The sequence below is a fragment of the Sitophilus oryzae genome, unplaced genomic scaffold, assembly GCF_002938485.1.
Source record: "Sitophilus oryzae breed Bouriz unplaced genomic scaffold, Soryzae_2.0 scaffold_1716_pilon_pilon, whole genome shotgun sequence".
Taxonomy (NCBI): domain Eukaryota; kingdom Metazoa; phylum Arthropoda; class Insecta; order Coleoptera; family Curculionidae; genus Sitophilus; species Sitophilus oryzae.
The window spans coordinates 1,547,472-1,570,509 of NW_022146409.1; the positions used below are offsets into that span (position 1 = coordinate 1,547,472).

At 31.5% G+C, this 23,038-nt stretch overlaps 1 protein-coding gene across 1 annotated transcript in view; it reads right to left on the reverse strand.

The window, feature by feature from the left end:
* Positions 1 to 23,038, reverse strand: part of LOC115881324 (tyrosine kinase receptor Cad96Ca) — a 98,126-nt gene that overhangs the window by 30,534 nt on the left and 44,554 nt on the right. The window contains exons 3-6 of the mRNA XM_030898759.1: positions 22,060 to 22,491; positions 20,344 to 20,532; positions 12,570 to 12,692; positions 12,256 to 12,391 (exon numbers count right to left, since the gene is read on the reverse strand). Of these exons, the coding sequence (XP_030754619.1) occupies positions 12,256 to 12,391; positions 12,570 to 12,692; positions 20,344 to 20,532; positions 22,060 to 22,491 (880 nt within the window). The remainder of the gene's footprint in view (positions 1 to 12,255; positions 12,392 to 12,569; positions 12,693 to 20,343; positions 20,533 to 22,059; positions 22,492 to 23,038) is intronic.

Here is a 23,038-nt window from a genome sequence, read left to right on the forward strand (position 1 = left end):
ATAAATTGAATATTGACGTGCATAGTGTAAATAGTTTAGAATAATTACTGCAAATAAATATTTTAGTAACTACTAATTTCGCTACTAACTACTAAATCACAATGGATAAAAAACATTTAAGTTGTGTAGTTGGTAAAAAAGATACTAGTGACAAAGTTATTGTTTTTGATGAAGGCAAACTACACAAATGAAAAGAATTTTTAAAAGTGCGCCAACAACATGGTTTAAAATTTAAAGAAGTGGTTTTACCAGAAAACGTAGACCCGACAAAAGGGTACCATATACAGTGCTAAAAAAAAGTATTCTGGAATTTTATTAAAGTACCATTGCTAATCTTTCTAAATAGATTCAACAGTAAGTAAAAGTGCTTTACTTTTATGCTTAGGCGTTAAAATGACTTTTTTATATTGTCAATCAGGTCGCAAAAATTAATAATAATATAATATGTCATACAAAAGTATAATAATATTTATACTTTTGTGACGTTTGAAAAAAATATATTTTATATTATGCTAATTTTTAAATAATTATTCGTCTTTTTATTCTTTCAGATACAAAATACTTAAATTGAAAAGTCTTCTTATTGAAAGGATTTCAATCATACATTTTTATTAAAAAATGTTTCTTTTTATTTATTCAATATTAGTTAGTTTTTTTTTATTTTTTTTAAGTTTTTACGACTCTAAAATGCTGTTACGTCAGCCGCATCGGCTGTCGACCGTGTCTCAATAAACTATCTTTCTCGCGCTTATAGATACTCATAAGACTTTCTTATCGCGCTCATTTAAAATCTTTATTCGCATCTGGCAAGTATTAAATCCCATTGAATTCGTCTGGCAATTAACACATATTTTTTAATATCATCTAATAAACACGCTGTAAAAATTTTAGAATGCCTAAAGTATGTTTTCCAGGTATAATAATTAAACATATTTGGAATGGTCTGGTTACACTTTAAACCCGAAAAAAAAGTCTGGCACACTTATTTCTAGGTTAAATAGATGCTAAAATTTAAATAAACAAATTTCAAGTTGCCTAAAGAATGTTTTTTCGATTTATTTTTTTGCAAATGTTATGGGTTGCGCAGTAGCGAAATACCCCCAACCCCCCAGCCAGACTTAGGATTCTGGGTTCACCAGTTAATAAACTATACATTTTTAGTTATTCTAAATTATGTTCTCAACTCTAAAATATGTTCTCTAAATATGTCGTCAGCTCTTAGGCTATTAGCATTTCTTTCGGCACATCATTTTTCGTATCTTTCAATGTTATTATTTCATATCGCCCCCTACTTTTCTTTGGAAGTAAACTGGCGTCTGTTCTTTTTGCAGCTCCTGTAAGTTCTGGTGGAGTACCAATATTAAAGTAATCTCCATTATCAGAACTTTCCGACAAAATTCTGGCTTTCTACGTTATTTAAATTCAAAAAAGTGAACGAGAAATTCAAAACTGTCACTTAGTTAGTTTTTTTTGCTGTTGAAGGTTTGCGCCATAAAGACCACTGGTACCGGAATTACCTATAGATATGGAAATGCCAAAACAGAAAACGACAAATTTTCACACATTTGTTTTTTTTTTTCAAAATAAATTACTGTCCCTATTTTTTAATTAATGATGTCGTTGTAAATAAAATAGTATACAAACCTCGGAGAAAAGTTTTCATTATTGTCGAGATTTACGCCCGTATTTATAGTTGCGTCTCGAGACGCCAAGACGGTCTTGGGCTCTTGAGAGCGGAATCCACAGAATACACGAGCAAACGTCATTTTGGAGATTGCGATTTTCATTTTGGAGATTGTCATTTTGGATAGTTTATGTGATCTGTGGATAGTTTCTTAACTTAACTTTTTTAGTAAACAAAATAAATCCCTTGTAAATCCGTTTTGTCTGATTAAACAGTTTTGAATATGTTAGATGAGTTTGAGGATATTTTGGACCATGTGGAAGAAGAAAATCGTCTTCGAGTTCCAAAACGATATATAAGGGATGCAGGAAATCCAATAGAAATGTTTAGCGAGGGGGAATTTAATTACCGATATAGGTTTAGCAAGGCTACAATTATAGAAACTATTTTACCTCTTGTAATTGAAAACTTGCAAAAACCTACCAATCGTGGTTTACCTATTCCCCCCGTTATTCAATTATTAATTTGTTTACGGTTTTATGCGACTTCTAATTTTCAGATAGTAAGTGGAGACTTGCATGGTGTTAGCCAACCTACAGTAAGCCAGATTATCAAGAGGGTGTCCATTTTAATAGCAGAACATTTGAGTGAATTTGTGTGATACAACCATGAATGGTTGAACAGCATTATTATTCCAATGATACTGGCTTCAGCTTGTGCAGATGATGACAACAAATGGGATACATATATTAAGAATATAGAAAGAGCTATAAATACATCTGTGAATAAATTCACTGGCGAAAAAAACACCTGAATTATTATATGGATATATTCCGAGGATTGAAGATTTATTTGAAGATGGACAAGTGAGGTTATTGACAGTAGAGAATGAAAAGTACTCGATTACCTGAAAAATTGAGAGAAGAGGTTAAAGAACATATAGAAATGGAACAAAGGAAGTATAAAAAAATTTATAGGCTAGCAGACTAGCAAAAAAAGAAGAGAAGATTATCTAAATTTTCCCTTAAACCAATATTATGAAGAACAGCTGTTGCACAAATAATAGCAACAGTTGTTTTGTAAACCTCGGAGACATGGAAGACGTTTTTTCCAAGTCCCAAATAGCCTTTCAACATTTCGCGTTCTTCTATGGGCAAAGTTATACCTGGTTTCTTGTTGATTACCTAGCTGTAGAACAGGAGTCAATAGAAATGGCCTACATCTATATGCATTGTCTCCAAGAAGTAAACCAGGAATATCACTCCTTTCCATTAGCATTCTTAAATTACTTGGATCGAATTTAACACTATCATGACTTGACCCTGGATATCCAACTATAATATCCATAATTTCCCTTTTGGGACCTGAATATTTAGACTAAAAAAACTTTTGAAATTTTGAAATACTTCCACATTATTGCATTATTCTTGATTATCTGGCTTATTGTAGGTTGGCTAACACCACGCAAGTCTCCATTTACCATCTGAAAATTACAAGTCGCATAAAACTGTAAACAAATTAGTAATTGAATAACGGGGAGCATGGGTAAACCACGATTGGTAGGTTTTTGCAAGTCTTCAATTTATAAGAGGTAAAATAGTTTCTGTAATTGTAGCCTTGTTAAACCTATATCGGCATAAATCCCCCCTCGCTAAACATTTCTATTGGATTTCCTGCATCCCGTATATATCTTTTTGGAACTCGAATACGATTTCCTTCTTCCACATGGTCCAAAATATCCTCAAACTCTTCTAACATATTCAAAACTGTTTAATCAGACAAAACGGATTTACAAAGGATTTACTTTGTTTACAAAAAAAGTTGGGTTATGAAACTATCCACAGATCACATAAACTATCCAAAATGACAATCTCCAAAATGAAAATCGCAATCTCCAAAATGACGTGTGCTCGTGTATTCTGTGGATTCCGCTCTCAAGAGCCCAAGACCGTCTTGGCGTCTCGAGACGCAACTATAAATATGGGCCTTAGTTAATCTCTCGACAGTAATGAAACACTTCCCTCCTCGTTATGTAATATACTATTCTATGCCTATTTCAGATGTCGTCTTTATACGATCACGTCTTATTATCGATCATCTTTAAAATTCTATTCTTAACTAAAGTGGTGTTAACGAGTTCCCCAAGTTAGGCATAACTGTAAAGGAATAACCAAATAATTTCTTAAAATCACAGAATGTATAGCAAAAGCTGCACCTGCGCTATTTTATGAAATTAGTTGGGAAAACACTGTCAGTCTTCGGTGTATTGGTTTTATTATAAGCTGACGTATTTCACTGCGAAAGGTAAATATTTGGTGACAATTTTAGGAAGGTTACATGTAACTTGTACATTATGTATACACGGACACAAGATTGGTAAACGGAAAGGAAAGCATTCATTATCTATACATTTTAAAAACAAATTTAAGTGTATTTGTTTTCAGTATGACAGTAACGGACCATCAAAAAGGGTATGCTAAAATCTTTGTAAACAAATTGTGTTAGTCTAAATTATGAATTACTCTTGAAGAATTATTGTTAAATAAAGTCTAAAATAAACCTATACTCTATACAGAATGTCACAGAAGTACGTGCAAGTATTTTAAATGGTGGTAGATCTGGACAAAAGAAACATTTTCTCTTTACCCATTTTTAAAATTAAACTGAGTTATTTAACTTTGAAAATTAAAAAAAATGGCAATATTTTGAGAGCTGCCGGCAGCAATCGATAATCAGTCACAAATACCAAGCAATTACCTGGATCTCGGCTTATTAGACGCCCAGTGTTGACATATCGACCAAAAATTCAAATTAAAAGCAAAAAACTTACCTAACATTATAAAACGGGACCCCGATAGATAGCGGATCGATGTAATTAGATTAGAGCATCGTTTTATCGCTTTACCTAAAACCGCTACCCTACACTTAACAACACTTCATTTCACTGCGATTCTTGACAGTACTATACTTAAATACCCACGTGTATTTCGCCCAAAATACATTCATATGCCATCTGAATTATTTAGGATTATTTTTGGAGAATTTAAACCCCTCTGTTTTTCTATTTCACTCTTATTTTTGTGAATAAACACCAAAATGATTGATATTTCTATTTGAATAATAAAAGTGTTTTTACAGACTTACCTTGAATTTGCCTATTTTTTATTTTTGTCAGAGGCTTACTGTTTTGAGTAAAATCTCAAATGAATTGGATAACCTTAAAATTCAATCAGCTGATCTGTTTAAATGTAGTTCACGTTGACTAAGAAGGTGAAAAAATATTTGATTTCTACATTTCAGTTATCATTGGGTTTGTCGGTGTGAGAAGATTATCTGTCTTGGTATTATTTGTCTTGGATTATCCGTTATGGTAGAATGTCAATCTCGGATTACTTACATGATAATTTAATACGCCGCGCTCCAATTCAGATTTATTTAAAAAAGGTTTTTAATGCATTTATGTAGAATATTCTTTGATGTTTAAAAATTATTTTTCTTTTGGGTAGTTACTCCAGCAGATATGGTTTTAAGTCCAAAAGTTGATCTCTGCCATGATCAATTAAAGCAACAAGAGTCCATACTTTAGTACTAAAAACCATATCTACTAGAGTAAACGTCAATAAACAATAATAATATGACTTTTCAATGACAGTGGCATTACAAAAACCACTGCCGTTCTTTAAAAGATCAGCCTGGGGGCGGACTTTTGTTTACTTCATCAGCTGTACATACTTAGATATTGGGTTAGATTCCGTTTCATATTTTGTCGGTTGATTTTTGGTTTTAACTCTATGATTTTTGGTATTATTTATTATTGTAGTGCAAAAAACTAATTATTTTGGTGTTTAAGTGACATAAACTACTACCAGATATATGGTCTCTCTCGGTTTCGCATAAAAAAATAGAAAAATTGAAAAATTACACGTTGTGTAAGTGATTTAACCTAAAAGTGCCCATACATTTTTGACTCATCGTGATTTTTGTGTGTGTTTTTTTAAGACTCTTTTAGAAAAATAATGAAAACCCAAATGAAAACTTAAATCAGCGTTTTTCCCGAACCTAAAAATCCCAAGAAAATCAAAAATTTTAGAATAATTTAACATATAAAATGCCAGCGATCTTCATTTCATAGCCATCGCTGACGCCTTTTTTTAGATAATATTGTATTATTTGTAAATATAATTTTTCGAACATTGATACTTGCAAAATATACATATAAATTTTGTGAATGCAAATAATAATACATCACTATTAGTAGATATTCAATGTTTTTTGTTAAATTAGATCGATTTTCAAACCCCAAAATTTAAAATATATTTACATTTTACCCATTATCTTATGTACCTATACATTATTTGTACATTGTAAAACATTTGCTGCATATGTATGGTTCATAGTTTATTTGCCAAAGTATTTATTACTATAAATAGGTATATATGTTGTAGTTATTAACTGTATATTATGTATATTTCATGTAAACTATATCATTTTTAAAATACAAACCAAAAATCTGAGGAATAATTATGTTTTCCATGTATTCTACAACATATTTATTAATCCGTTATATCTAACTAGCGTGACGTCATAAATCTCGCCCGTAGGCTGATCTTTTAATAGAAGGCACTGCAAAAACAATATCACTATTTTATAACTATGTTGATGAGAACCCAAAATCAATGCTAAAACTGCGTTAAAATCGTTACTGTCTTATTTAAAAGCGAATACCTCCAATAAAAATGAAGCTATTGAGGCGAATCAAAAAACAAACTATCGAGAAAAGACGTAATTAGATGATATTCCACATTCCACAGGGTGTTTCAAACATTCACCAAAATATCAATATTTTGTTTTCCCTCGTACAATTATTGACAGATGGAAATTTTCATTTTTAGTTTATAAAAAGATACTGAAAACTCAAATGAAATCATCAAAATCGGCCCGTTAGAACAAAATATATTAAACTTCAAATTACATCAAATTTTTAAGGTTTATCATATAGTGGAGTGCTTTAAGCCCTTATGGGATACAAATCTCGGAATTCATTTACTTTGAACGAATTTTTATAAAACTTTTTGCATTGTATTGTTAATAAAATATATTAAAAAGCTTATCCATTTAAATTCGTTGCTTTCACTTTAGTATTTAAATAAACACACATTATGGCTCCGTATTCCTAAAAAGCTCTGTATCAGGATTCTTATTTGAGATTTTCACTCCAAATCTTTTACAAAATATGTGTTTAATGGCAGTTCACATTTCACAAATATTTTTATAGATATACAGGGTGAATCAAATATATTTTTCCACGTAAGATTTAGTTTTTTAAATTAAATGCTTTATATCTGTGCATTGAATTTGCTATAAAATTCCGGTTCCAAAAATACCCGAATACCATAGAGTATGCTGAGTGGTTTTTCAATTATGACCACGTTCATGAGGACGTCAATCTAGACGTCCAGGACCATTCGTATGAGAACTTCCAAACTAGACGATCGACTTATTGTAAGTTTATCGCTAGAAACCGCCGTTTGCCAGCTTTTCAAATTTATAATGAATTGCACCTAAGAAACGTACAGCTGGTTCCAAAAAAAAAATGAATACAACTCTTTACACAGTTTTTTAGAATATTTGGGCAGTGTATATTTATGTGTCAAGTATTTTGACATGTTAAGGTTATTGTGACATTGTATAAAACCTTTGAATAAGAAGACTAAGGAAGGAGCATATCAAAAATCTTAGGTACACCGCGATGGGCCTCAAATATGGCCGACTTAAATTCCGGTTTATCAGTGTCGTTCTAATTTTATTTAAAAAATGTAAAACTATGATGTAGGGTAGACGTGGGGTAGACTCAATAATTTGTTGTTTATTTTACGTTGTGAATAAATGTTGGTAGTTATTAAATTGTTATAAAATATATAATTCTAATAAAAATAGATAGATTTTATAAGTATTTATTAACACAAACATCCGATACGCTACTGAAGCAGGTAAGTCAAATTAACGTATCTAAATTCTTTGATATCTAATCTTTGACAAGTAATAAATAAAAGCTAAAATGCAAGAAAAATATATAATTTAGTTAATTTAAGTGAATTTCATAAATGATCGGTTTACTACACGTATATATATTATATAGTCACTTACTAGCGAAAAGTTGTTCCATTATTTCACTCAGTTTTTGCCGAGATCTACCGCACGCTACACAACCAACTATTTTAGAGTCTTTTTCGATAAATCGCGATAATGTCATTGTTAATTTAAGTTCTGCCACAATTTCCATCTAGATTTACTGCCTTTATACAACTATCAGTAGTAGAATAAATAATAAATAACATAAAATAAGCTCCGTAAAGACTGACAAATCCACAAAATTTCAAATCAAATTCAAATGTGTCAAATAAATCGTCAAACAGAACTGTCAAGGATCCACCACTAGAGAGCTTTTATGGTGGCTTTTCCGCCCACCATGCATGAATACATGGATAGCATTATGCTCCTTCCTTATTCAAAGTATAAAACAGTCTTCTTATTCAAAGTATAAAACAACTTTGCTTTTGACAAAGTCGCAAATAAATTTTTCAGAACGTCAGTATGACATGAGTAGAGAAATGCGAGACTGGTATCATAGAATATACTGCCCGAAATAATAAAAATATGTTTCAAATCGTATTCAATTTTATTGAAACCAACTAACTAACGGACTATAAGAAGAAAACTAAAAGCAGCAAATCTTATGTTAAGAAGACCTGCTTCGGGGCCAGAACTTATTAGATCTGGTGACTAGAACCAAAAGCAAAGGTGTGGTTTTAATGTAAAAATTACGAAAAAATGTTACTGTCTTCTTCAAAAGCGAATATATCCAACAAAAAAAAGCCAACGAGATGAACTGAAAAATAAACTATCGAAAAAGGATGTATCTAGATGATAAATTGCTTTTTAAATTTCTTGCTGTTTTAACATATTCCACAGGGTGTTTCAAACTTTCACCAAAATATCAACATTTTGTTTTTCCTCGTATAATTAACAGATGGGAAGTTTCATTTTTAATTTAGAAACAAATACTAAAAAGTCAGATAATTTGGTTACATACTGTTAAAAATCATCAAAATCGGCCAACTAGAACAAAATATATTAAACTTTAAAATACTTACGTCAAAGTTTTAAGGTGCCTATTTTTCGTGCCGGTGAATGTATTTCAAAAACTATACATTCATATACTTTTCTAATGAAACTCGCTTTTATTTTTTTATTAGAATCCGAAAATCAATTAATATATAGGGTGTTCCATTACAAAAAACAGAACTTTGATGTTTAACTTTGGGGACACCCTGTAGAACTCTATATAATTTTAGAAAATGCTCTAAATTGACTTACATAAGCTAAAATATGGTATCTTCCCAGACAGGCTGAAGTTGGCATTTATTAAACCAATCTACAAAAAAGGGGATCACTCCGATTTGAATAATTATAGACCAATTAGTTTACTGCCAAGCTTTTCAAAAGTATTTGAAACAATAGTTGCAAACAGAATATTAACTTTCATGAATAGTTGTAAACTGTTTCAGAATATACAACATGGGTATTTGAAGGAGAAAGGTACCATTACTGCATTGTTCGATTTCACTACATCAATAATACAACATCTGGAAAATAAAGATCTGGCAATGGGTATATTTCTTGATTTATCGAAAGCATATGACTCTTTAGACCACCATTTACTACTAATAAAACTCGAAAAATATGGAATAAGAGGTCCAGCACTCAAATGGATTACATCATACTTGACAAATAGAGAACAACAAGTTATTGTGAGAAAAGACGAAAAGATTAGTAAGTCCAGTATACAAAAATCGAATATTGGTATACCTCAAGGCAGTATCATTGGGCCACTACTTTTTATCATCTACTTAAACGATATTAGTCAAACAACAAGAAATGCAAATTTTAGCCTTACATGCTATGCAGATGACACTAATATACTTACTCACGGAACAACACAAGATATTCTGAAGGAGAATGGCAGCAAGGCTTTCATAAGAGTAGAGGAATGGTTTGATGCAAATAGACTAATGCTAAATAAAGAAAAAACTAATACACTAATTTTTCGAACACAACAGAAGAAAATTGAATTAGCGAGCAATTTGAAAATTGGAGAAATGGATGTCGCCTTGGTGGTGAATGCAGATTTCTTGGTATTTACATAGACGAGCATTTAAAGTGGACCCAACATATTTATAAGCTATGCTTGAGACTTGGCACAATTTCTTACAGTCTGAGAATTGTGTCAAGTTATGTGAACCGAGACTCAATGAAGACACTATACTGTGGGAATTTTGAGGCACTGCTGAGATATGGAATTATTCTCTGGGGATCAAATTCAGAAACTGCAAAAATTTTTGTGATTCAGAAAAGAATTATAAGACTTATAAAGCAACTTCAATACAGAGAAAGCTGTCGAGGACACTTTAAATCCTTCGGAATTATGACGCTTCCAGCTCTTTATATATATGAGTGTTTAATATTCATCTTCAAACATAAGTCCCTATTTGAAATGGAAAAATCTCATGAATACCAAACAAGATCCAGTGATGCCAAGTTCCCCTCACATCGTCTCACCTTGACTGAAAAAAATCCAGTATATATGTGTGTAAAGTGTTACAATAGCCTCCCTGAAGAAGACATAAGAGCAATCGAAAGTCAAGAAACCTATAAGAAATCATTGAAAAAACTCTTAATTGAATTGGAACCCTACTCAATCAATGAATTCTTAATATAAAAGTCTCTTCACCGCTGACAATATTTCAATATGTCTATATATTTGTAATTTTATTGTACATATTTAGATCATTTTTGAAATAAATATTTTTATTATTATTATTAAGCCCACGAAATTTCACTTCAATATAAACTTTTGTTCTCCTTGCAAAAACCGCGTCGTATATGACGCGCCACCCTGTATAATTCGATTTCAATCAAAATTTCAATGATTAGAATATAAGCAGAATTAGTATAGCTTATACATTAGAAAAAATTAAAAAAATCAAAAAATTAAGATGAAAATAACTAATAATTTACTAAAGCTACTAAAATGAAAAATTAAAAGCAACGAAACAAAAATGGGTAAACATTTTAGTATTTTATCTCTAAGACACAATACGGAAGGTTTCACATTAAAACATTCAAAGTAATTGAATTCCGAGGTAAAAGTTTCTGGGCACTCCACTAATACATACCTTAATATGAGTTTTATTAAAAAAATACAACACCTAGCCTAACCTACATTGTTACAAATACACTTATTCAATAATTAAATTGGTAAACCTTCGCCCCTTACATCCATTTATTTCATATCTCGTTTTCATTAGTGTTACATTATTACGGAAAACAAATTTAAATATCGCCAAAAAATTAAACATATTTAATGGTTGTTTTGAGGCTGGTATGAGCAGCTGATTAATATTTGCATATCTTAAATTTATTGCTAACTAAACGACCAAAATCAATAGGCTATTTCAATCATTGCTGATCGCTCCGTATATTTAACCCCCACATAACAACCCTCGTCAAGGTGCGAAACATAAATTCCTCTCCATTAAAGTCATTAGACCGTAAGTATTTCGGAAGTTAACAGTCGATTTATATCTAAATAACAGCCGCATCAGCATTTTAAAGTGGAGAACCGGACAAATAAGCTGGCAATATCCAGACATTCCAATTTTGTATCTTTCTGGGGTTTATGAAGTCGTAAACCGTTTTACGAGCGAACAGGACGCCCTTATTGAACTTTCATTTATAGAATAGATGCCCATTTGGTTTCTTTTGGATTATTTACAGTAAGGCAGTGTCTGGATATAGTAATAAAAGAAAACACTTGATATTTTATACTCACAGTACTTAAACAGCGTAAATTTGCAGTTAAGAGTGTTTACCAAAACTTCACCTTGACATGATATAGACAAATGTACTTTAAAAATTGATAAAACAGAATTTAGTGTGAGTTTTATGTCATTTTATTGGTTTATTTAAAAAATGACAGTTCATACTTATTTCATTATTCTTCACAATAACGAGGTGGCTTTGGATTATTGTTGTGTACGATTGAATATGGTTCTTATAGTGTCGAAGATTGTGCAAAAGTCATTAATCTTGTTGAAGATGACCAAAATTCTGTATATTCGCTTAGTCCATGAAGAAGCATGGGAAAACAGCACAATATATTTGCAACCTCATTAACAATTCGAACCGACCGACGCGACGTATACAGTTAAACAGTTAAAGCAGCGGGGGAGGTAATACAAAGTATTAGAGTATTCTTCAGTGTTTAAAGTTTTTCGTGTATTTGTACACTTGGTTATTACAGTTATTTTTTTAAGATCCTTTGTTCTGTTAGTGTTACTAATCTGTATTAAAAACAAGCCTGTATCGTTACTTTTTAACATTTTTTAAAATCTAATCACTGTCATCAACCAAACCTAACTCTTGACATTAAAAAATAACATTATAAGGTAACGAAGCAATCAAAACTAAATCTTAGCAAAAAAAAGTCCAAACAAAGAAATCTGTTAAAATTCTTTATAATATACTCTTGACTTAAATTTAACTTATTTCAATTAATTCAATTAACTTACCATGTAGATCCATGGCTTCGCATTTCCACACTTGCCCAAATGCACCTTCTCCCAGAATATTAAAAAACTTTAATCTGTGCCTAGGAAACTCCCACGGATCAGTATTTTTCACTGGAAATGAAGCTTCCGAAGATAACTAAAACAATGAAAAAGACAAAGGCTAAGAAAATTCCTTAAAAATGTAACTAACAATTTGCCTGAACTAATTATTTTTGGCCAATAAAAATATTTATTATTTAATATAAATATAAGATATTTTTAAATTTCTTATATTTTACATTTAATATATAGATTTATATGAGACAATATCTTACCTGATGATGTTCTTCGCCTTGACACATTTCATATCTGTTACTCAAGGCTCGAGGCCCTCTCCAATCATGCAAATGGATGCTTGGTTCTTCACTCACGGATATGGTCCCCGTAGATTCCTTTCTCTAAAATAAAAACCAACCGATTTAATTTTTGTCTTCAAAATATCAAAAAAGCAGTTTTATTTAATATTTTATAAAAATGGTTTAAAGAACAATTTTAACAAAAACTTTGTTTCAAAAGATAGTATTTATTATGTAATTCTTTTAGCGCACAAATAGGCACCTACCCCAGAATCCTTTAGGCAAATATCTACACAATCGAAAGATGCATACAATTTATCTTAGATAGGAACTATCGGAAACAAGAAATAGCCACCTTATTCGACACCTAAGCAGTCTTGAGAGCGATCAACTAAGTAACCATCAATTCAAAGTGGCTCACAGAATGGTTAGAGTATCTGAACAAATTAGGCAAAGAAAATAACATCCTTCTACTCTGGGTGCCACCAAGGCATAGAAAGCAATGGAAAACAAATGATCTAGCTAGAAAATGAGCGATCACTCCTCGAACTGCACCAGAATCGTTCTGCTTCTCAAGTGGAAACCAACCAAACCAAACTTAGAGCGGAACTCAACCTGGAAGACTCCATCGGTAACCTGGAATGTGAATCCTCCATCCTAAGACACTTGAAGAATTCTCCCAGGACTTTCAACCAAGAAACACCACAACCAAGGTTTTTGTCAAAGTCCTAAGATTGTATGATGAGTTACACAACAGATCAATAAAGTCACGAAAATTAACGTACCCCTCCCATACAATTTACAATGTATTTTTTATAAATGGTAATAAATAATTGAGGTATACACACAAATAGGCACCTACCCCAGAATCCTTTAGGAAGGAATAACTCAATATAGGGGGACACAACAGATCAATAAAGTCACGAAAATTAACGTACCCCTCCCATACAATTTACAATGTATTTTTTATAAATGGTAATAAATAATTGAGGTATACACACAAATAGGCACCTACCCCAGAATCCTTTAGGCAAATATCTACACTATCGAAGGATGCATACAATTTATCTTAGATAGGAACTATCGGAAACAAGAAATAGCCACCTTATTCGACACCTAAGCAGTCTTGAGAGCGATCAACTAAGTAACCATCAATTCAAAGTGGCTCACAGAATGCTTAGAGTATCTGAACAAATTAGGCAAAGAAAATAACATCCTTCTACTCTGGGTGCCACCAAGGCATAGAAAGCAATGGAAAACAAATGATCTAGCTAGAAAATGAGCGATCACTCCTCTAACTGCACCAGAATCGTTCTGCTTCTCAACTGAAAACCAACCAAACCAAACTTAGAGCGGAACTCAACCTGGAAGACTCCATCGGTAACCTGGAATGTGAATCCTCCATCCTAAGGCACTTGAAGAATTCTCCCAGGACTTTCAACCAAGAAACACCACAACCAAGGTTTTTGTCAAAGTCCTAAGACTGTATGATGAGTTATAACTCAACATAGGGGGACACAACAGATCTATAAAGTCACGAAAATTAACGTACCCCTCCCATACAATTTACAATGTATTTTTTATAAATTGGTAATAAAGAATTGAGGTATACAAAGGAAAATAATAAATATTAAGAAGTTAAAATAAGAGAAGAAAGTAAAATAAGAAAAAAATATTTGTGTTTTCAAAACTACCACATAATAGTTCTGTGATACATTTACCATTATAAATTCAAATTAGTACAAGTTTTAGATATAAAAATACCATATAAATTTATTTGATGCTCATATAAAGAACTATAACGATAGAAAGGTTATTGACTCTGTGTTCATTGGAATGAACTGAGTCATGCATTTCGCATTTTTGTGCTAAATAAATTAAATCAGTAGGCTTGTAATGGCGGCGATGAACAATAAGAAATACCATACTATCGAAAAAAAAACGGTGTCAAATGGGGAATGACAGTTGATAATTATTTTAACGAGATCAAGCCCTAGGTGTCATTTACTTAGCCAGTTGGCCTTAGGAAGGTTGAAATTTATTTTTTATTGAGTAAAAATTATTTTAAATGGTATAGTTTAAAAATTGAGAAAAAAATATATTTTTGGAAATAGATTTATGTGTCTGGTGATGTTTTAATCTCTTTTTTAATATTTCTATAATTAGTGTTAATGTTTGACAAGTTTTATGTCAAATTTTAGTAAATGACGTCTAGAGACTGACCTCGCCAAAATTATCATCGATTTCCATTCCACAGCTGTCTTGTAATATATATTTGTGGCGGGTTAATTACTTGAAAATAGCCTGAGTATTTTCCCACTGAAAGAGAAATTTAAAAAAATATTTTTTTAATAAAGTGCCACTGCATAGAATCCAAACGGACAACAGCTTATCAGTGTCTTTATACACGTAAACAAATTTGTCTAAACAAGAAGAAATATACAGGGTGTGTTTTAAATAAGTGCAAATATTTTCAGGGCTGGTAGATCTCGATAAAAGAAACATATTTTTTCTTTACCGTTTTTCAAATAAGTCTAAAATAACTGAGTTATTTTACTGTGAAAATTTCCCAAAAAAATGATTTTTTGCCAAAATTTTGAGAACCATTATATCTTTTCTGGTTTTTCTTTGTTGTAAATTTAATCTGCTACCTATTTTGCGATATTATAAATTATGTTCTTTAACTAAAAACTAAAAAAAATTCCAAAAATTTAAAAAAAAATTCCAAACTTTAATTTTTTTTTTCGTGAAAAAAACTTCATATCAATGTTTCTGGTTTCTGTTCGAAATATACTACCACTAAAATTATTGGCACTTATTTAAGACTCACCCTGTATAATAAAATTTTTAGTAAAATACAAAATATGTATAGCACATGCAGACATTTTAATCTTTTTGGTCTTGTTATCAAATTAGGTAATCAATTGTCATCAGGTAGTGTTTGTTAATTTGAATTTGTATTTTATCTAGATAATGTCAGTTTCTAAGAATGGCAACGGTTTTAACCATAGACTTAAAATAAAATATAGACTACACTATTTACATCTCAACGCGGTCAAACAATATTTTTTATACACATGTTTACTTCTGGGTACAGTCGACCGAGCCTTCCTCATCCAGCCTATGTTGTCACGTCTTTAATATTATCAATATTTTTTTTTCTTGTTATACACATATATTAAGATATTAATACTACAATTTAATAAAGTAGGTTTTAATATTCCATAGATGTATTAAATAGTCCTTATACTACTAAATTATAAGTCGGATACTGTTTAAAAAGGATAAGTTCTTTACAATATGACAACACCGATTAGAGGCGAGGGAGCCTATTCATTCATTTATTACCTTGTAGTACGCGTCGCACGTGTGCGGTAAAGCTTTGTTGCCGCTATGTCCCCGGCTGTATTAACGCATTTTCTTAGCTTGTAGCCCCTAAGTGTTTATTTTATTGACTTTTTCTGTTTAAGAACTATAAAATATGGTTCGCCAGTGCCAAATTTGCAAGAAATTTGACTTAAATAATCCATTTAAGTCTTGAAACGACTTTCGACCGGTAGGCAACTCTCAATTTACCCATTAGGAGTCAGTAGCGTTGTTGTAGAAAGGCGCTTATTTAGATAATATTTTAGTAAAATGTAAAATCTGAATTTTTTCTCTTACATTACATTATTTACTTACTTACATTGTAACAATATCATAATTATAACCCTGTTAATAATTAATAATGTTTTTATTAAAAATATATTCCGGTTTATTCTAAAATTATCTTCAGAATGAAAAATGACATAAAGAATATTAAAATGATATTACATTATGAAACTATTTTTTAATATACCGGGTCGTCTCAAAAGTGGCTGACCCCCTATAACTTTTTTATTTTTTCAGATAAAAAAAACAGATTTTTATGTTAGTAGGTATATGACATAAATTAGGATTTATTGGACGTATTCAATTGTTTTTGGTCTCTTCCTGTTTCACCAAAATGATTACATCTTTTGATTTTTAAAGGCACCCTCGGTATATTGCTACTTTATTCGATAAAAAATGACACTCTGAATAGAATGACATATCATATGCCAACTTTTGACATTGTCGTTTAAAAACAAATCGTATTTTAAATTTCAATCCAGGGTGCCATGGTGTTGTTAAAAACACTAAGTTTTAATCAAGGGGTCTTGGAAAAATAGTTTTGATCGTCTAATAGGTTTCGTTGAAAGATGTACAAATCGTATTTTTAATCAAACATATGTCAATTTTTTCAAATGGAACAAGGGTGACTCATTAGCATATTTGGAAAAAGCATTTTTTTATGAATATATTGATACCACTCACTTGGTATTTCGAGTCAAATTGTCGTTATGAACCGCGTGTACAATTACAATTAAACCATATGCGAAAATGTCAAAAGTTGACATATGATATGTCATTCTATTCAGAGTGTCATTTTCTATCGAATAAAGTAGAAATATACCGAGGGTGCCGTTTAAAAATTAAAAGTTATAGTAATTTCCGGTGAAACAGGAAGTGACCAAAAACAATTGAATGCGTCAAGCAATCCTAATTTATGTCATATACTAACATACTAAATCTTGTTTTTTTATTTGAAAATATAAAAAAATTATGGGGATGAGCCACTTTTGGGACGCACCCGGTATAATAAAGACAGTACCGAGTTAAATAAATGTACTTTTCATTTTATCCACTTCCTATCACCTTCCTTGCTTTAATGGAACAGATTTATGTTTTCTCTAATTTACATAATAAGACATCACTTAACCAGAAAAAAAAAATACAACAATCATATTTTTTTTCTCCCCCTGTCGCCGATTCTATTATATCTGTGGAATAGATCCTGTTTTGATTAATATTAGGGGTTGCAAATGTTTGACTAAAATTAATAATTTATTATTAATTTTAAAAATTACGTAATTTCGATTATAAAATTTCTTCTATAACGTGTATTTTATTATTTTTATCCTTTTGGACTCTAAGACGTTTTTTTAAACTTTTATTTAAAAAACCTGTCCTAAATCTTAATAAAATATAAAAAAGTTTAAATACGATATATTTTTAATTTAATTATAGCTTCATTAAAATAAAAAAATTACCCGGCTATGATACGGAGAGTTCAGATGTACTTGAGAAACGAAAGACAGTGTTGTGTTTCTCGGCAGAGTCGTCAGGGAACGACCGTTACGACAGAGACAACCTATCTATCGCTCGTGTCGCACTCGTTATAACCTAAAACAATAACACAACAATAACAAGACATTGTCTGACCGCATGTTCCAGCTATTTATGAATGAGATGTTCAGTCTATATTTTATTTTAAGTCTATGGTTTTAACCAAGTTTTAACTTTCCGTTAATCGCTTCTCCTTTTTCTATGTATGTACTCGCGTGGGGTATTTTGATACCCCAGTGAATTTTTGATTAGAAAAACTAAAAATAATAATAATAAATTTGGATATCGTATTAGCAATTATGTGAAATGTAATACATTTGTTTAAATTATAATAATTGCAAACATTCAGAAGCGATCAGAAATTTCAGAATCTGCTTTGTCACCTTTGCTAGGCTACTCTTGATGGATTTTACATATACATTTGCACTTGGGGTAAATAACTGGGTTTTTCCTCTCATGATTTCTAGGACATGAATAACACCTTGTTCTTTTTTTGTTTTGGACATTTTTTGCACATATCGAGCTTTAAATAAAAATTTTAAGCAAACATCAAACTTATTTAATAAAATAGCAATGTTGTTACCGTACAGTATATTCTATAATAATGGATTTAAAAATGTACAGTCCATATATTTTGATTAAATGAGAAGTGGTTGTTAAAATTGACTTGATGGAATGTTAAAGCTCTTTAAGAAGCCAGTTATTTTGATGGTATTCTAATCGCATTTGAACCGTAATATTCACTGAAGCAAAACAAACTCCTAATGCTTCCTGCTGAACGCTGTCATTACTCCACACTGTAACTGTTGATTTTATTTGAGATTTATATTGATTTGCCCTGAAGGAGATTCTTAAAGTTCTTTGATTTCAAGCACTTACGGGTAACATTAACGCAATAATTTGTGGGTTTTGTTTTACGTTATCAATAAATGTTAGTAATAGTAAAATTGTAAAAAATATATTACTAATAAAAATAGAAAAGTTATATTTTTTTAACTTTTAGTCTTTTTTAACTTTTTTAACTTTTAGTATTTTTTTAACAAACTGTATATAAATCTATAAACTTTAAGTCACAAACTTAGTTTTTTTATAAACTTTAGTATTTGGATTATTATTCAGGGTTAATTGAAGGGTTGTTTTTTTTGTCCTAACTTTAGGAAAATGTGCTCACGAAATTATTGCACAGGGTGTTTTAAAGATAAGGTACAAAAAAACTTTTCGATTAAACCTGTATAATAAGTCAAATACTAAAGTTTATAATAAACTGAGTTTACTAATTAAAGTTGATATATTCTTAAATTAACTTTCTTGGAACATTAGGTTCAGAAAACGCTCAATTATGTTTTCATTTTGTTGAAAAATCTTTATTTAGTCTATGAACAAACGTTTCGTAGCCTTCATCAGTGTTATATTATATCACAAAAGAATTGACAAAAATTAATATCCAAAAAAACATACAATCATCACAGCACAATGACATAATATTCACTAAAGTTGGTCAAATAATATAATGTCGTTAAAGAAACAGAAAAATAGTTCACATTTTGTTTTAAATGTCATTTTTAAGCCGATTCACATTTGCCAGCATTGCTTGCCCGTGGCGTATACATAGCCTTATCGTACTGCCAGTACGATACAGCCGCGGGTTTAAGAATATTTCGATACAAGGTTCAAGAACTTGAAATTTCCAGGAGTTGATATATTTATATAGTTTTCTAAAAAAAATCAAGGAAACAGGGCTAAAAATAAAAAATATAACATTTGACGCTAGACCACAAATTTTTCCGATATATTTTTTTGCATCTGAGTGTATTTGTTGTCGTTATATCGTAACACTTTTATGATCATCAGCATCTTATCTTGGTGCAGAGCTAGTACTGGGAATACCCAAATGTATGGTCCTTAGTGCGCTAAAACTTTGGATCAGGGAAAAGCAGAATGTCCACTGGAGAAACAGACAGGGGCACAGGCACAGCAAAGTTTTATCCAAGGGCCTAGCTCTAAAACCACAAATGAACTGCTAATGCTTAAAGTGCGTATGACAACAGGTCCCTTGACAGGACACATGGCTGTAAAGTGTTATCTGAACAAGCTCAATCTGTATCAAGGAAGTCTTTGCTGCAGACTCTGCGATAAAGATTTGGTTTGGTTTGGTTTGGTAAATTTATTTGGGAAAGCTAGTCTAGAACCGGAGGAACTATCCTATCAAGGACCTGCATAAATCAGTGCAGGGCACAGGGATAGGAGAATGGAGATATAGAAAGGGGACAAACACAATAGGCCTCAAAGGTCTCAGTGTCTCCGGCAGAGGACGGCCCCTTTTTATTGAAAAAAAAAACACTTTTATGAGCACCTTGTAAAATAATTAATAAATTATTGTATAAATTTAGGTAGAGTATGACATTTTCTAGACAAACAACATATATTAATGAAAAACATGCATGACTGCTGAAAAATATTCAATTACCTTTCGCACTGCAAGTAATTACACTAAACAGATACCGATTTATTAATAGATAACCTAAAATACTATAAAATAACAATAAAAATATGTTTTCAAACTCACCATGTCATCTTTTTTCTCATCTGACTTTCCTAAATTGATTCTCTTTCTAAAGACAACTGCTACAACACCAATCGTGAAAAATATTGCGCATACAGCTAGAATTGGTATCAAGGCTCCTCCTAGTTCTGGTGACTTTACAGGAGAATCTGTGGGGTCCAGACTATTTGCGTTGGTTTCTTCTTCTGAAACCTACAAAGATAAAAAGGGAACAACTTTAATTCCCCTTCCTAAATTTAACAGTCTAAAATATTATTGAAATACCCGAGGAAATACGAATTTGGTTTTGTTTTCTTAGTTTTAATTGTCTAAATCCCTGCATAATAAATACTAGTTGAATGAATTTATATCAAACCATGCTGGGTGCTAATAAAAGTATCGTTTATAGATTTCTCTTAATAACAATAAAGAATCATTGCTTTTAAAAAATGTCCGTGGACCATACTTTTGTTGACAGCGAGACAATCAAAAATTTTCGATTAATATCGATATATTGATAATCTTACCAGTATTACACATCAAGCAATACTACTCTACTACTCCATACTAATTCATTATAATAAAATTAAATCATAAAAATATTGTAAATATACTCCTGCAGTTTAAGTAAAAAGTTTTGTTCTTAAATATCTACTATACATATTATAAACGCGTGTTCAAATCTTAATTTTGTGGAATACATATCAACATAAAACGAGATATAATTAACGAAATATCGTAACACCAGCTATTTTAGAAACATCTAGGTTTACTTATTTCACTGAGATTTATGAAAAAAGTCCTTTGCCTTGGGTACAGATACCGCCACGTTTTGGGAATAGCTCAAAACGAAACAAAATTGAACGAGGCAACAAGAAAGGCCAAAAAAATCTCTCCACGCCCTCCTCACGGATAGTTATTAGGCGCTTTTAAGAACCGAAAGTAAGTCGAGGCAAACCGAAGTGGGTCAAGACAACTGGAAATAAACCGCAACGCTACAAAGTTGGGCGATGAAATGCGACCTTGACCTGTTTCTAAGAGTTTTCCGCATAGTGGAGAGGATGTTTAATATATTCGGTATGATTTAGTTCTTGTGAGTTGGCAAAATTATATATTTTTTTTGTTACTAAAAATGTTTCGTTTGGTTCCGTTTTTTATAATATGTTTAGTAAGTTTTAAGTGTTAAAAAGCAAAATAAAAACACTAAATCACCACAATACACCAACACACTTTTACTTTTACACTGGACGCGCGTTTCGCTAACCATGTTAGCATCATCAGCAGATGATTATAAACTTATTATATCGTTTCCTCTCTCACGGATACCCCGTATCTACAGAACGGACAGACGTACTGTATATATGAAAATTTTACATGTTACTAGTTAGCATGGTAAATTTTACAATAAAATAATTTAAATTACAGAATACTTTAAAAATAAGTACGCGCCTGCCCGAGGGTTAAAATGGTCATATTTCAATAACTATTCAGTATACCTATATTATGATATAGGCTACTATTATAGATATAATAGTGTTGGAATGTAACTTATAGCCAACAGCAACAAATATTCAACTTAACAAAAAAAATGTTATTGCTATATCATCAAAATGAATACATTCAAATAAAAAAAAACAGCGTCATAGTTTTTTTGAGAATTAAGATCGCGAATATAAGACAATTCACGTAAAGTCCATAATCTACTATAAGATTATATTTATCCAGAATTAATAAACAAACCTTTTCATCTTTTTTCTTATCCTTATCAGCTTCCTTTGACGTAGTCTCGTACAAATTATTGCTGGACCCATCGACACCATTCCCGTCCAACGTCTGGTTCCTTCCAGGCTTCTTCGGTCTATCAGGATATGTTTTCTCCTGGAACCTGGGCCTAGTCGGCATTGGTGGTGGATTGTTCGCTATGTGAGCCGGAGGGTTGTTGTAGTAAGGCAAATCGTCAGGAGGCATGTTGGATGGTTTGCCTGGTGGAGTGTTTTGAGGCCGTGGATTGAAACCTCCAAACGGACTGAACACTCCGGAGTTGGGGAAGGGAGGTCTGTTAACGGGAGGTTTGTATGGTGAGGAGGAGTTGAGGATGTTGACGTAGACCTCGGTTTTGGTGGCGAGGGCGCCGTTGGACATGGTGACGTAGAGATGGAGGTCCTTGCCACCCTGAAAGAAGAATACATTATTGATTTAATATCTATTAATAATAAAATCAGCTAGAATTTGTCCAAGCAGACAAAATGTATTTATTTAGCGCATGGCATTTCGACACCTTGAAAAATAATATGTAATAAACATAAAGGAAATTACAATCATCTAGATATTTTATATATTCTATTGTTTCCGGCATTGCAATCAGGAAATCATAAGGGCGACCTTGGTATGATCAATGGCGACATTCTTCTATTATATGTTTGATGGTTTGGAGATAAAATCAACGACACGACATAAACGTTGATGTTTCACGACAATGTGGTAACAAATCCAATAAATTTCTGCTATATTTTTGTTTTATTTATCTAATTTTGGTTTTGTTTTCAAATTCGGAGACTTTTGCAAAGATCAATAGGTTAAGGTTTTCTTTTCATATTTAGTGGTAAGTTAAAGACAAACAGGTTCATCAGCTACATTATGCTGTGATACCAATCACATGCTGTCAAATTTCCAATGTTATTGATATTCCTTTTGTTACAGTAATAACCTTTCTATAAAT